The sequence below is a fragment of the Mangifera indica genome, chromosome 8 (assembly GCF_011075055.1).
Source record: "Mangifera indica cultivar Alphonso chromosome 8, CATAS_Mindica_2.1, whole genome shotgun sequence".
Taxonomy (NCBI): domain Eukaryota; kingdom Viridiplantae; phylum Streptophyta; class Magnoliopsida; order Sapindales; family Anacardiaceae; genus Mangifera; species Mangifera indica.
Window position 1 is genome coordinate 14,297,802 of NC_058144.1, and position 16,052 is coordinate 14,313,853.

At 33.8% G+C, this 16,052-nt stretch overlaps 2 protein-coding genes across 6 annotated transcripts; both read left to right on the plus strand.

Annotated features, from left to right (window-relative positions):
* Positions 1–458: 458 nt before the first annotated feature.
* LOC123224002 (ETO1-like protein 1) lies at positions 459–5,361 on the plus strand (the record flags this gene model as incomplete). Its single annotated transcript, XM_044647486.1, is given in 7 exon segments — positions 459–589; positions 676–1,847; positions 1,850–2,221; positions 2,224–2,382; positions 2,676–2,971; positions 4,196–4,505; positions 4,967–5,361. Coding segments are annotated over 7 exon segments (2,658 nt in total), but the record flags the coding sequence as incomplete, so codon positions are not given.
* A 4,040-nt stretch (positions 5,362–9,401) lies between these two features.
* Positions 9,402–12,688, plus strand: LOC123224573 (heat stress transcription factor A-7a-like). 5 transcript variants are annotated; one of them, XM_044648304.1, is made up of 5 exons: positions 9,402–9,937; positions 10,340–11,468; positions 11,606–11,698; positions 11,776–11,851; positions 12,443–12,688. In XM_044648304.1, exons 1-2 carry the CDS (start codon positions 9,623–9,625, stop codon positions 11,111–11,113), a joined length of 1,089 nt encoding a protein of 362 aa, XP_044504239.1. In that variant the 5' UTR covers positions 9,402–9,622; the 3' UTR covers positions 11,114–11,468; positions 11,606–11,698; positions 11,776–11,851; positions 12,443–12,688. The 5 variants fall into 5 exon arrangements, with proteins under 5 accessions (XP_044504239.1, XP_044504240.1, XP_044504237.1 ...); XM_044648305.1 differs by lacking the exon at positions 11,776–11,851 and having other exon boundaries at positions 11,601–11,698; XM_044648302.1 differs by lacking the exon at positions 11,776–11,851.
* Positions 12,689–16,052: the final 3,364 nt, after the last annotated feature.

Below are 16,052 nucleotides of genomic sequence, written 5' to 3' on the forward strand. Positions count from 1 at the left end.
AAATCATCCAATCACATGATGATACATATAAATGTGTATACATTTGTGTACCTAAAGTGGATACACATAGTTTTATTAAAATTTTTGAAGCCCACAAATGTTAACGTTGGTATGGTAACACTAACACAATCCAAAAATTCTAAGTGAAAACACAGGAATGTCACCAATACTCACTCAAAAAATAAATAAAACCTTTAATTTCACAAAAATTAAATCGGCCCAATTTGTTTATTGTCATTGGGCAACACCATAATAATACTCTACTAACTATAATTTAATCCACCAAATTCAATTCAAGGGACCCCGTTACTAATTCAATTTCAACCTAACAACACCACAATTAACAAACGAAACGACGCGTCGTTTTCTAGTTCCACAGTCAATTTTTGTTTTATTTATTTTAATTTTTTTTCAGTTTTTGTGCTCACGGCAAATTGTGGCTGCAATCTTTCTGGTGAAAGAGAACCTTTTTCCCCTCTGATTCTTGTAAAGAATCTCAACTTAATGCCTTCAATCCTCAGTCCTGGCTTCAAGTTGAGAGGGGAAAGCTCTCCAAATCGTCTTCACAACACTTTGCATCTTCTTCCATGTAAGTTTCTTTTTTATATAGTTTTATTGTATATTTCATTTTTATTCTAGGTAAATCGAGACTCTTTTTTGCAATTGATATTGCAGAGAATCTCTTATCAAGGTACCCGACCCACCATTACCGCAGTATTATAAACCAGTTGATTATGTAGAAGTTTTAGCTCAAATGCATGAAGAGCTCGAATCATGTCCTGTTCAAGAGAAGCCGAGTCTCTATTTATTACAATTTCAGGTCTTTAGGGGACTTGGGGAAGCCAAATTGATGCAGCGAAGTCTCCGCAAGGCTTGGCAGAAGGCTAGTACTGTTCATGAGATGCTTGTGTTTGGGTCATGGTTAAAGTATGAGAAGCAAGGAGAAGAGCTTATCACTTACCTGCTTAACAATTGTGACAAATTCGCACAAGAGTTTGGACCAGTTGATATTGCCTCTCAGTTTCAAAATGATACAAATTTAGGTTCCCATGAGCCTGTTCTAATGAGTGGGGACAAAATTTTTAGGCATGTTGTATTTAGGATTGGTGAAGAGAAAATAGTTTGTGATAGGCAGAAAATTGCAGCTCTTTCAGCTCCATTCAATTCTATGCTTGATGGATGTTTTATGGAATCACTTTGTGAAAACATAGATTTGTCTGAAAACAATATCACTCCTTCAGGTATGAAGATAATAAGTGAGTTCAGTTTGACAGGCAGTTTAAATGAAATATCTCCAAATCATTTGTTAGAAATATTGGTATTTGCAAATAAGTTCTGCTGCGAAAGTCTCAAAGATGCATGTGATAGGAAACTTGCATCTTTAGTTTCTTCTAGAGAAGATGCTGTGGAACTCATGGGGTATGCTATTGAGGAGAACTCCCCTCTTCTTGCTGCATCATGTTTGCAAGTATTTTTACGTGAACTACCTGGCTGTTTGAATGACAATCGGGTGGTGGAAATATTTAGCAATGCTGATAGACAACAAACATCACTTATGGTTGGGCTGGCTGCTTTTTCTCTGTACTTTTTATTAAGTGAAGTTGCTATGAACCTTGATCCTCAATCAGATAAAGCAGTTTGTTTCCTGGAACGACTGATAGATTCTGCTAAAACTGACCGGCAGAAACTGCTGGCTTTTCATCAACTGGGATGTGTGAGGTTCTTGAGGAAAGAGTATGACGAAGCTGAACGTCTGTTTGAGGCAGCTTTAGATGCAGGCCATACATATTCTATTACAGGTTTAGCTAGACTGGGTTCTATTAAGGGTCATAAACGTTGGTGTTATGAGAACTCAGCAATGTGATTTCCTCTGTTACTCCAATGGGATGGATGTATCAGGAGAGATCATTATACTGTGAAGGTGATAAGAGGTGGGAAGATCTTGAGAAAGCAACTGAGTTGGACCCAACTCTTACTTACCCCTATACGTATCGGGCTGCTTCCTTGATGATGAAACAGAATGTTGAAGCCGCACTTGCAGAAATCAATCTGGTTCTTGGGTTTAAACTTGCACTAGAATGCTTGGAACTCCGGTTTTGTTTTTATTTGGCTCTGGAGCAGTATCAATCGGCAATGTGTGATGTCCAGGCAATTCTTACGCTCTGTCCCGATTATAGGATGTTCGAGGGACGAGTGGCAGCATCCCAGCTCCACACTTTGTGTGTGAGCATATCAACAATTGGACAACAGCAGATTGCTGGTTGCGATTGTATGATCGCTGGTCTTCAGTTGATGATATTGGGTCACTCTCTGTAATCTACCAAATGCTTGAATCTGATGCTCCAAAAGGTGTATTATACTTCAGGCAGTCTCTACTTCTCCTTAGTTATTATTTTAATCAAGCATATGCAACTTGATTTTATGTGTATTACTATTTGATGCTATTTTTCTGTGTTTCTGCTTTAATGAATTACATGCCACATTGTGCAACTGTTAAAATAATTTGGAATTTGGTGCAATTCTTTAAAACTTGCCATAAAAGGGAAAAAAAAGGATTTCACCTCAAAATCCAATATTTTCCATAATTGAGTTAAACCTCTTCTGTATATTTAGCATGTTATGTGGTGTTTAGATTATTCATATATTAGTGAGTTAAACCTCATTTTTTATCTCAATCAGATTAAACTGTCCTGAGGCAGCCATGCGAAGTTTACAGTTAGCTCTCCACCATGCATCTAGTGACCATGAGCGGCTGGTGTATGAGGGATGGATCCTATATGATACAGGTCATTGTGGGGAGGGGCTCAGAAAAGCAGAAGAGTCCATCCAAATTAAAAGATCCTTTGAGGCCTTCTTCCTTAAAGCCTATGCTCTGGCTGACTCAAGCCAGGATCCATCTTGTTATGCAACTGTTGTTTCACTTCTTGAAGATGCATTGGAGTGTCCCTCAGATAGGCTGCGAAAAGGTCAGGTATGGATTTTTAGCTACCACTTCCTAACTCTGAAAGCGGTCTGCTGTCATTTACCTTTCAAATATGTTTTCTTCATCATTGCTCTACTGTGTTTTTTTTCTTCTCTCTCTATCTTTAATGTATCAAATTCTTCCTTCTTAAATAGTTCAACTAGTAGATATAGTTCATCCTTGAGAGCCTTTTATTTTTATGTTCTTTTTATTTGCAAAAAGAGATGGAGGCTGTGAATTGTATGTTGATAAAGAAATTTCTATAGCATAATTTTCCCATTTGTTTTGAAAGGTTCGAAAATAAAACAACATTTCAAGATTCTGATACTGGCTAGCTCACTGAACTGAAGAAAGCAACATATTTTTGGGCTAAAACATTCAGCTCTTGGGTTATAGATGATATATATACATGTATTAGCTAAAAATTTAATACTATGAATTACAGGTCAAAGAGACATTTGGCAGATATAAATGTTATTTATATCTGCTGAATGAATATTAGTAACAGCAATAGCGAGAAAGTTTAGTGATAGGTTAAGGTGTTTGAGGAGGATCCTAAAAGTGACTGATTAAGATTGCGTAGAGGAGATACAAGTATAATTTTTCTACATGGAGAAGTTGAAATTTTGTCATGCCAAGGAGCATTGAGAGAGGTCTACATTGTGAGTCTAAGTTCGTTCAGAGAACTTTGAAAACCTGATGGTTAATTCAGTTCTGGTACTTCTCATATATTTCTTTGGAGGTGCCCTGTCTCTTTGATTCCCAAGTTATTTGATTCTTTTCATCACTAGAAGTGTGCTTGGGGGCTCTTGTTTGCTTGAACATTGCTAGTAGATGGGGATGTTAAACAGCCCTAGGGAGAGTTGATACTGTAGTAGCTTAATTAGATCTCTATGCTTTGAAACACTGAACTCGTAAGAGAAAAAGTTGAATACTGTTGAGAAAGGATAATTTTTTATGGCCATTGCCCAAGCCATGATGACTTAGCTTTGATGCTAAGGCTTCCATGGTATGTCCTTGAGAAGATCATTGATTGCAAGTAGAGCATATCATTCAGATAGACTAATCTTCTAGAATTAAAGATATATTTAATTCTTTAGTAAGAATTATTTAGTATGGAGTTGTGATCTTTAAAGTTTCATGTTATTCTTTTTGTAAATGGTTGCATGCGTAATAAGTGAATTTGAGATATAGCATTATCTAATGTTGAAATTTTGAATTTCCTACCGTCAGGCACTAAACAATCTAGGAAGTGTTTATGTTGACTGTGGAAAGTTGGACATGGCCGCTGATTGCTATGTTAATGCCCTTAAGATTCAGCACACAAGAGCCCACCAAGGCCTTGCTCGGGTTTATTTTCTGAGAAATGATAAGGCTGGTGCATATGCAGAGATGACCAAACTGATTGAAAAAGCTCAGAACAATGCATCTGCCTATGAGAAGAGGTCTGAATATTGTGATAGTGAACTCACAAAAGCAGATCTAGAAGCGGCTACTCAATTAGATCCTCTCCGGGTGTACCCTTATAGATATCGAGCTGCAGGTATGATTACATTCCTTTGTTATATCAATTACCCACCAATATTTGACTGCTAGTCCTAATATTACTGTTTATGCATATAGAGAATGTAAACTAAATCTCTGTATAGATATGAAGTGGCCTAACTTTTAGTACCTATTTGGATCATGAGGCCCAAAAGACAATAGATGTTATACTTGATTGATGTTGCTGCTGTTGTCCGTCTGTCCTGTTTCTGAGTTTATCAAAAAATATAACAGCAATGCTGAAACCAGTTGCTCTTGAGCATTCTATATTGATGTGTTGTACTTATCTTTTTTGTTTTGTTTTCATCTTTCGACTCTGTTCCCTTTCATTTCCCAATTTTGTAACAACCTAAAATTTTCCAATTTTGTGATGAGCAAGAGCGTATGCAGTGCATCACCAACCTCAATCCTGCATTTGGACATTGAACTGATGTCGCACCTGCTGTTTGGTTTATGCAGTTTTAATGGATGGCCACAAAGAGAAGGAAGCAATTGCAGAACTCTCAAGGGCCATCGCTTTCAAAGCAGACCTTCACCTTCTACACCTGGGAGCATTTTATGAGCATATGGGTGATGTCTTGGGTGCACTGCAAGATTGTCGAGCTGCTCATTCTGTTGATCCACATGATCAAGAAACGCTGGAGCTCCACAGCCGTGTATACAGCCATGAACCATAATTATAGAACTACAGAATTCTAAGTTTATTTAAAAAAAAAAAAGATCAAATTGTACTCTCACCTTGTATGCTAGAAAAAAGAGCGCATGTAAAATCCTTGTCTTCCCTTGTTTTTTTTCCTCTTTTATTAATTTTTGTAATATATCATTTTGGTTTTTCGATGATTAAATTTTTAATACATCCCTCGCCCTTACTCTTATAAATGCAAATTTGTATTGTAATTGCATAAATGCTTCCAGACCTGGAGTAGGGATTGACCCGAGGAAGAGGTTAGTTTGAGTTACTCTGTGATCAAGCCGGTTTAATGTTTAAATAAATATTAAAAATATACATAAAATAATTTTACTTAATTAATAAATATTAAATTTGAAGTACATTCAATTAAAATTGAATTTAACCCTATAGTCAAACATGACAATCTTCACTAACAAGGGGCTGGGTTCATGGTTGCAAATTGCCGATTATTTTTGGCGAACAATAATTTATTAAAGTTAAATTTTGTCCAAATTAAAATCATTTTTAATTTTTTTGGTCGTAGAAGTATTATTAATTTTTTGATATTTTCATTTTTAATTTCTCGGGAATGCAATAATATATAATAATACAACATTGACAAACCCAATTAAATAAATAATAAATTCATTTAACAATTGCAGCTTGTCCCAAAAATGCACCCACTATAACATCCAATAGATCATTCCCACTTGTTGATCCAGAATTTGACCATTTTGCTTAGTTGCTGTAAGCCAGAGAAAACACGTGGCATCCCGCCTACAAATTTTAACAAAATATCTCATCATTAATCAAAAGAACCACCCAAACAGAAATGTAATGTTTTGGATTCGCGTACGGATTTGCCGCCATGTCCAACGAGTGGAAGATTGCCACGCACTCGTACTTTCTAGAATAGGCAACCTGAACCTAGGATTGGATTCAAACTTCTTTTTAGATTCCTGCTCTCGCAAATTGCTAGATATTTTACACTATTAAATTAATTAATTGATTATGATTGATAAATATCTGGTACTGTCCGCTCGGCTCTCTCATGGCAACTATTTTGTAGCTATAAAAATTAGATCAATAGGATTTGGAATGAGGGAGAATGTCAAACTACATCCTCACCTTTTGCTGATTGCTTGGTAGTTTCATGAAAATTAACAAGAAGCCCCTGATCTCTAATGCCATTCTTGCAAATTGAAATTTACGTAAAATCACAAGGTTATCCTCACTTTTCATTGCATTTGAAATTGCTTTTGTTATTTGAAATTTCCAAGATTCAAACACAATAACTTTAAGTATTTTATCTCAAATTATGCAAACGTACAAAATAAAATGCCATTTACACATATAATTACATTTTGCCAAAGTAGGAAATAAGTGATAAGTTATGTTCTGATCTTACTGAGAGAAAAGTACAGGTAAAAGATTATTTTTTATCCAAGTTTTAGTTTAATCTCAAAATCATACATGTGATAGTTAAAAAACGCAAATACACACTCACGACCCGACTATTATTAAATTTTTTTGTTAGAAGTAAGTGATACAATTATCATTTTACAATTAATATTAAAAAGATATAAAATTTATTATATTCTTTCTTAAATTTTAAAAACTAATAATTTCACCCAGCCATTCCCCCCCCCCCAAACCTAAGGTTTCTATATTTTTCAAACTCAATCGCCCATCATAACTTTCAAAAATAGCAGTTTCACCTATATTCTTGAACTTTACTTTTCGGCATTTTTCTAGCATTTGCCTCCCCTTGAGCCAACGGTAAACACCGGTGTGACAAAAAGATATTTCTCTCTTTGTTGCACGATGCAATGAAGAGAAGTCTCTTCGTTGTACCACCTTTTCCCGTAGGCTCAAGCAAAGGAGGACGCTGAAAAGAATGAAAGAAGGGATGTTGAAAATTGAAGTTTAAGTGTAGGAGTAAAATATTAGTTTTGAAAGTTTTGGAGACCAACTGTAATTTAAAAAGATGGAAACCCTAGGTTTAGGGGAGAAATATTACTTTTCAAAATTTAAAAATTTTAAACAAGGATAAAATTGTTAGTTTTTAAAACCTATAAAAAAAATATAATAAATTGTATATTTTTTTAATATTAATAGTAAAATAATAATTTTACTCTTATCTCTAATATAAAAATTTAACAGTAGTTGGGTTATGGATAAATATTTATGTTTTTTAATTACCGTAAATATGTTTTTAAGATTGAATTAGAACTTGAGTGAAAAATAATATTTTTTCTGGAAAGTATTTTGTCAAAAATAATCCCTCCCCCCCCCCCCCCCAAATAAAAGGACAAAATAGATTTTTTATTTTTTATTTGAAAAACAACTTACGAATTTAATGGGACTGTGTTTGTGTGGCATTTGGGCTCAAAGGTGGGTTTTTGGCTATTTTACTCACAAGTACCATAAGTTGATTAGCAAAATGTGTAGGGTGGTATAGAATTCTGCCTTGGGAATATTTAGAAGATTCCATTGAGAGATTCTATATTTTAAATTTATTATCTACGCATTTTTTCTTTTATAATATTATAAATATAGGGATATTTATTTATTGAAGTGTTAATGGTATATCTATATTTTTTTAAATATGAACAGATAATGAAATGGGTAAAGCCAACTCACATAACCAAACTTTGCCTAAGTTACAACCGATGAAGGCAATAAGAGGAGCTAAACAAACATCATACTATAGGATAAGTCTCTATGATATGACTAATAGCACAAATTTGTTATTCTCTCGGAAACTATTAAAAGAATGCTCACATAACATTATTCATTAAAAAAAGTTTGGCTTGATATTTTGGAATTTAGTTGAACTTAAACAAGAGTATCCACCTTATCAAGTTCCAAACTATATCATATAAATTTTACTTCTTTTGTAAGCACCCACCTAGCAAAGCCAAAAAAATAAAAATAAAAAATCAACACTGTTGGTAAAAAAATGTTAAGTCATAATTTATATTGGGCCAAAGAACTATTTTCTCCTTAAGTTTTGATAAGTTTTCAAAGTCATATTTCAGGGTTTAAAAAACTCAAAATCCTATTCATAGACCAATTAGGGTTAAAATTTTCTGTTAGAGATACAAGTAAAATCGTTATTTTACTAATAATATTAAAAAAATATAAAATTCATTACATTTTCCCCTCTAAGTTTTAAAAACTAACAATTTCATCTCTATCTAAAGTTTTTTAATTTTGAAAAGTCACATTTCCCCCCCAAATCTAGTTTTTTTCTTCTTCTCTCTGACAATCATCTTCAGCATTAATGATTTCCCTTCTCCACCCTAAGATGTTGGCCAACACCTCCCCTCTCTAGATTTTTTCATTTCCAATGAAGAGATTAGTCTCTTTGTCTCTGACGAAGAGATTTAGAGATCTTTTCACCTCTAACGAAGACGAAGAGATTTGGAGAAAGGAGATTTTTGTAACCTGTCGTGTGTTAACCAAGGATTTAGGATAGAGAAGAGAGATTATTGGTATCAGAGATGATAGCCAGAGGAGTGAGGGGAGAAATTATGACTTTTTAAAATTAGAAAACTTAAAGTATGAGTGAAGTTGTTAATTTTTAAAATTTAAAAGAGAAAATTAATGAAATATATATATTTTTAATATTATTAACAAAATAACAATTTTACCTCTATTTTTAATATTAACTGCAGTTAATTAATAAATAAAATTTTCAAATCTTATAAATATAACTTTGAAAATACATTAAAACTTTGATGGGAATAAATCCTTTGGCCTTTATATTGAAATAAAGAAAGGTGCCAACCAATAATAAGTGGGACATGTTCAAACCAATTAAAATGATATAATAAATAATTTAATAGTACCAGGGCTCCACACCATGCCTCCCACCATATCATTTCCATTACTATCATGTCAATCCCTTGTTAGTCTTGTTAAGAAGTTCCAGAACTTGCCTTAAGAACTACAACTTGCTATTTGAAGAAAGGGGCTAATAGGCAAAAATCCAAAACCCTCCTCTAGAACTTTTCTAAATTTCTTATTATAATAATCCCCGAATCTCACTATTTAACCCCCGTCAATGTCGTTATTTTCCAATCCTTGCATTGGTGTTAAAAGTTTAACGGAATTTGACTACCGTGTTGGTAGTAGTTGTTGTTTCTGTAGTAACAGCATAAACGACCTTCCCGAGGAAGAAAACAGAGGCGTATTTGACCAAAGAAAGAAAATATCTTAAGTCTCACTTTGTAATAATCATCTACTACTTCAACATCAAAATCCGCCACCACCAGAACCACCACTCTTTCTTAAATATATACACGTCTCTTTTATGGTTCCCCTTTAATCATTTTCTTTTCTTTTCTCTTTGTCTTATCGTAATCTAAAGCCAATCGATTCGCTTTGTCTTTCTTTCTGTCCTTCCTCTGTTTTTCTTCTTCTAACTGGTAAAACCAAGTATGAATCCTTATTATATAGTAAAGGAGGAGTACCCAGGATCAAGTTCATCACAATCAGGCGGTGATGAACATCATCGACCGGGAGTGATGCCTCCGCCGCAGCCAATGGAGGGTCTGCACGACACAGGGCCACCGCCATTTCTGAGCAAAACTTATGAAATGGTTCATGATTTAAATACTGATCATATTGTTTCTTGGAGCAGAGGCGGCGGAAGCTTTGTTGTTTGGGACCCTCATGTCTTCTCCACTGCTCTACTTCCTCGATACTTCAAACACAATAACTTCTCCAGCTTTGTCCGGCAGCTTAACACTTATGTAAGGATGGAATTTCAAGTTTTTAATCCAATTTGCTTTTGGTATTTTGTTTAAATTCATCCACCACTCCTTGAATGCGTGTATGTTTTTTATCTTCTCGACCAAACAAGTGGGGATTCCATGTGGATTCTTCAAATGCCAACACTTGGATGCTCATTGGCCAGCCACAATGGCTTGTCTATTAATTTAATAAAATTCAAGATGGTTCTGGAAACTCACATGCCCTCGTCATCAAAGCCTTTTATTTATTTTATTATATGAAGACTTTTTTTTTTTTTAAATAATATTGCTTTTTATTCTGTTAACTGCATGAATTCATGGTAATTTTGGGGTTGAATTTCATCACCCATTCCAATTCTTTTTTTTATTAAGTTGCTAAATGTAAATTTTCTTTTGCTGCAGGGATTCCGAAAGATTGATCCAGACAGGTGGGAATTTGCGAATGAAGGGTTTCTTAGAGGACAGAAGCAACTATTGAGGAGCATCAAGAGGAGGAAAGTGCCTTTTCAGCCGCTTCCACCGCCGCAAGCGATTGGTCCTTGTGTTGAATTGGGTCGGTTTGGACTAGATGGGGAGATTGATCGATTGGTTCGTGACAAGCAGGTTTTAATGATGGAATTAGTGAAACTTAGACACCAGCAGCAGAATACAAAAGCCTATCTTCAAGCCATGGAAAAAAGGCTACAAGGCACAGAAAAGAAGCAGCAACAAATGATGTCTTTCTTGGCGAGAGCAATGCAAAACCCCGCTTTTCTGCAACAGTTAGTACAGCAAAAAGAGAAAAGGAAGGAGCTTGAGGAGGCCATGACTAGGAAAAGAAGAAGGCCAATTGATCAAGGGCCAAGTGGAACTGGCAGTAGTAGTAATGAAGAGACAAATCCCATCAAGGCTGAGCCCTTGGAATTTACAGAATATGGATTTCAAGTATCTGAGCTGGAAGCACTCGCATTGGAAATGCAAGGATATGGGAGAACAAGAAGAGAGCAAGATAATGGAACTGCAGATATAAAGGCACCAGAGAGTTGTGATAGAGAACTTGATGATGGGTTTTGGGAAGAGTTATTGAATGAGAGGTTTGAACGAGAATTAGATATAACAAATACTGTAGCAGGCGATGATGAAGATGTGAATGTATTGGCTGATCGTTTTGGTTATTTGGGTTCAAGCCCCAAGTAAAAATCATGGGCAATTTTTACATCCTACAAGATGACATTTTCTTCTTGGTAGGAGGCTTATGCAAATCTAGCCGTCAGTATGTGTATGCAATTGTGGTATTTGGGTTTCTTGAAATGCCATTAGGCAATAAATTTCGCCTGGATTTCTAGCTATATTGACAGGACAGAAGAATTCAATAGCCAAGCAGTGTACCAGCGGAAAAATATTTTTGTTTCTGCTGTTTCTAACCCTGTATTCTATTTCCTTTTGTTTAAAATTTTCAACTTTGTACATCTTTTTCTCTTAAAATTTCTCTTATCTTGGTTAGGTTGAGGGCAGTGCTTGGAAGAGTCTCTATCATGATTTGTTTCTGAAGGTTCTTTGTTTTTAATTTTCGCGCCTCAATATCACAAACTATTCTATATGCTATGCAATGCATTTTAATTCATATACATTGCTTTGTCTGCCTCATGTTTTGTAACTCCTCTTTTTTTGGCCTCAAATGAAGTGTAGATTGTCCTGAAGCTGTTGAAATGGACAACATCATGTTGCTGCAAATTCCTGGAACCACCATTACTTGTTGCTATTGGACTCAAGAATCACTTGGTAGTTAACTTGAATTTTTTAAAATTTTTTATGCAAAAATTTTTACAATATTTGGTGACAAGTATATCATGATGTAGATCTTTATTTCTAGGATGGCAACTAAATTTCTCAACTCTTATTGGTCATTTTGATCTCAATAAGTGCTTCCAAATGGTAATTTTTTTTTTTTTTCATATTTTCCTCAAAGAAATTAGCTTGGGATTGTATGATGTGGTATTATATAATATTATTGGTTACTGCCTGAGCTTCAAGAAGCCTCTTTAAAAAGAAATAGACAAAGATGCAGCTGTAAGTTTCTAGAACCACAAATAGTTGAAGCTACTATACAAAATCTATTCAGTTGGCGGTTAGCTTTGAGGATTCGATATCTCAATTTCTTTTTCTCTCCTTTAAGTTTGTCGTTTTTACCTGTGTGAAAAAAAATGATAAAATGTGTACTATTGGTGGTAATAATCATAATGTCGTATTTTGTAAGATCGATATAGATTTTTTACGTCTCATTTGCATTTTGGCACTCATTATCACCTTCTTTCTACATGCCTCATGCATCCAAAAGTGTGATAATTCTTCATTTCTTTAGTTTGCACCACACAAACTCATCAACCCAGTTGCTCTTTCTTCCTTCTCATGGAGATCAATCAAAATTTTTATATGCAATAATCAGTCTTGAATGAAAGAGATAATCATATTAATGGTGTGCAATAGAATTTTCCTATAACTTCTGTTTTGTTCGTCTTATGGCAGTTGAATGCAAGTGAAGTGTGAGAAAATTCCTGCATCCAAGTGGTTTGTGCATGGTAATTTTTCATGGTTATTGTTTTAAATTTGTGCACCAACGAGATTGTACACGAGGTGTAAGGAGAATAACAATGACAATTGGAATTAGTGGAGTAAGTTCATAACTATTATGTATGTTGATGACTCGTAGTGATGATATTGACTATATAACTCTATATGAAAAAAATGAACAGTTTAAGGTGATTTACTCTATTGCTTGGAAGCCTATGTCAATGACTATGCTATCGCATCTCAATTGGATGTGATTAAGCAATTGCTTAATTTTCAAGAAGAGCTCCCAAAGTAGAGTAGATCTCAAAAGCCAATCATTGAAAGTAGATTTCTTATTTCATTTAAACAATGTATTCTTAATAATAAATAAATAGTCTTTCTTCATTTATATCTAAATGTGTGTGTGTGTTTAATAAATGTCCTTAGATTGGTAAAAACGTGATGAAAAGATCAATGTGTAAATTGATTATGAGAGCCTTATGAGCACGTATGATGACTGATTTAGAAACATTTGTAGTCTCAACATTATCCTAACTAAGGTTACTAATAATGTGGTAAGACTATTATTATGTTAGACGACCCTACTAAAAAATAATAATAAATCTCACATGTTAAGGTTGTTTGTGATAATTTAGTGCAACATATGAGTGCATGTTAAATGGACAAATTTGCTAGGAGATTTTGAATAAATAGTAACTTCAATGTCTATGAAATAAATTCTCTAATAGATGATGATGTACATGATCCTCATACTTAAGATCACTAAAACATCTTGCACACCAATCGATCTAGTTTGACACTAGTCTAATAAAGTCTTCTTGTTAAAGTTATCAATATAATAGTTGTTGGTTATATGTTGAGAAGTTGTCAGGGTTATAGTAGATCAATATAAGATTCATCACTTTTGAATATAGAAGAAGATAGTTTGTGATACTATATAACAACCCCAACACCACCCCTCCAAAGAAGTATAATCCTCCAAAGGAAGCTGTCACCAAATTGACTATTTGAGTATGTTTGACTTTTCAAAACAATTGAAAAAAAACCCATAAATAAATTGTATAAAAACTTTGAGTAAACATTATTTATCAATATCTGTGATTTACCCAAATACCTTTATTAAAATTGAAATCGGAAGCACACAAAAGATGTTATAACTCAAAATATGATTGAAGAACAAAATGGTGTAGTCAAATACAGGAATATACTCATAATAAAATAAAAACAACTGAAATGATGAAAATGCCCTTACAACAAGGTAGGTCATTGAAGGAGACATTGCAAGGTTTTTCTAGAGAATAAGAAGAAGAAAGCAGTTGAAGCCTCTACTTTAGGTATGTTTGTCATTAAGATAAACTATTGTCCTTATTCATCCTTGGTTGTAGACACAAGATGTGGTTCACATATTTATTCTGATATGAAAGGACTCTGACATAGTAGCTTACTCGCTAAAGAAGAGGTTAACCTACATGTTGGAAATGGAGCTCGTATTGTTGCATTAGCTATAGGGATTTATTATCTTAGGTTGCCTACTAAGCTAATTTTATAATTAAGATATTGTTATTATATTCTTTTAGTTACTAGAAACTTAGTTTCTATGTCTATTTTAGACAAAGAGAGATATTTATTTTCAATTGTTGATAGTATTATAGTCATCAGCTTAAATAATATTCTCTATGGACAGTTGAATTGCATAATGGTTTATATATTCTAAAGCTAGATAATGAAATTCTTAATCGACAAAATAATAAACGATTAAAATTAAATAATACATACATGTGGCATTGTAGGTTAGACCATATAAGACTGAAATGTATATTCAGACTTCTTGAACAAAGAATCTTGTAATCATGCCTATTGAGTAAGATGGCCAAAAAAAACCTTTAATTGACATAGTGAAAAGGTGACTAAATTGTTAAGGATCATACATAATGAAATGTGTGAGCCTATGACAGTGCCTAGCAGATATGAGGAAACCTACTTTGTCACATTTATTGATGACCTTAGTAGATATGACTATATTTTTTTTAATGAAATGCAAGTTTAAATGTTTTGATAAACTCAAAGAATTCAAGAATGAAATAGAAAGGCAATTTGGGAAACAAATTGAAGTCATCCGAAGTAATTGAGAAAGTGAATACATAAGTGTTGAATTCTGACAATACCTGAAGGAAAATGGGATAATATCTCAACTTACTCCTCTTGATACTCCACAATATAATAGTGTATTTGAATAGAGGAATAGAACCTTGATAGAAATGGTCAAGTTTATGATGAGTTTTATAGATCTACCTATGTCTTTTTAGGTTTATGCCCTAGAAATTGTTGTCTATACACTGAACCGTATCCCATCTAAATCTATGAATAAAACTCCATATGAGTTGTGGATTGGACAAAAACCAATCTAGATTACTTTAGGATTCGTGAAACTTATGTTAAGAAATTAACTTTGAACAAGTTGAGTGCTAAGTTCAAAAAGTGTATCTTTGTAAGATACCAAAAGGTTACTAAGGGATACTAGTTTTACTGTCTAGAGGAGTAAAATGTCTTTGTTGTTCGTACCGGTGTGTTCTTTGAAAAGGAATTTATTCTCAAGAAAACTAGTAGAAGAAGCTACATGAAGCTCCTAAACCATAAGATACCGTAGATGTTAGATAAGACAATATGCTATCACATAAGGTTGATCATGATGAGAAAGTTCCTCTACTTTAGGTGGAACAACCTTAACATACACAAGAGTTACATAGGCCTACATGAGTATGTCATGAGCGAAAAAGATTTGGTTTTCTTCTAACTTAGAACAATGATATATTAGTCATTAATGACGACGAACCTAAGGCCTACAACAAGGTTGTTTCAAGTCTAAATTCTGATAAATGGTTAGATGCCATAAAATATGAAATAAATGTCATATATTAGAATCAAGTATGGATTCTGGTGGATAAACTTGAAAGGGTAAAACTCGTAAGGTGAAAATGGGTTTTTAAAAGGAAAATTGACATGAAAGATAATATGTATATCTATAAAGCACAACTATTTACCAAAGCTTTCACTCAGAAGTGTGGCATCGATTATGATGAAACCTTTTTACCAGTTACTATACTTAAGTTTATTAGGATTATGCTTATTATGACTACATATTATGACTATGAAATCTTTCAGATGGTTTAGTGATTATTTTCATGAATGATAACCTTGTAAAAGACGTCTATATAACAATTCCCAATGGTTTCATTTTTGCTAGACAAGCTGACAAAGTAATCAAATTGGAAAAATCCTTTTAAAGACTTAAGTAGGTTTCGAGAAGCTGAAATATTCATTTTGATGAAGTTATTCATAAGTTTAGATTCATAAAAAACGAAGATAAACCATGTTTGTATAAGAAAGTTAATGGGAGTGTGATTGCATTTTTAGTATTATATGTCAATAATATTTTGATTACTAGAAATGACATATCAAACTTGCAATTGGTAAAGGCTTGGTTATCCAAGTTTTTCTCCATGAAACACTTAGGAGAAGCAACCTACATTCTTGGGATTAAAATTTATCGAGATAGTGAGTGTAA

Bases quoted from the DNA above. Each gene is read 5' to 3' on its own strand.
- LOC123224573 (XM_044648305.1), top strand. From the start codon at position 9,623: ATGAATCCTTATTATATAGTAAAGGAGGAGTACCCAGGATCAAGTTCA. The intron at 9,938-10,339 runs GTAAGGATGGAA...CTTTTGCTGCAG, and splicing joins TCCGGCAGCTTAACACTTAT to GGATTCCGAAAGATTGATCC.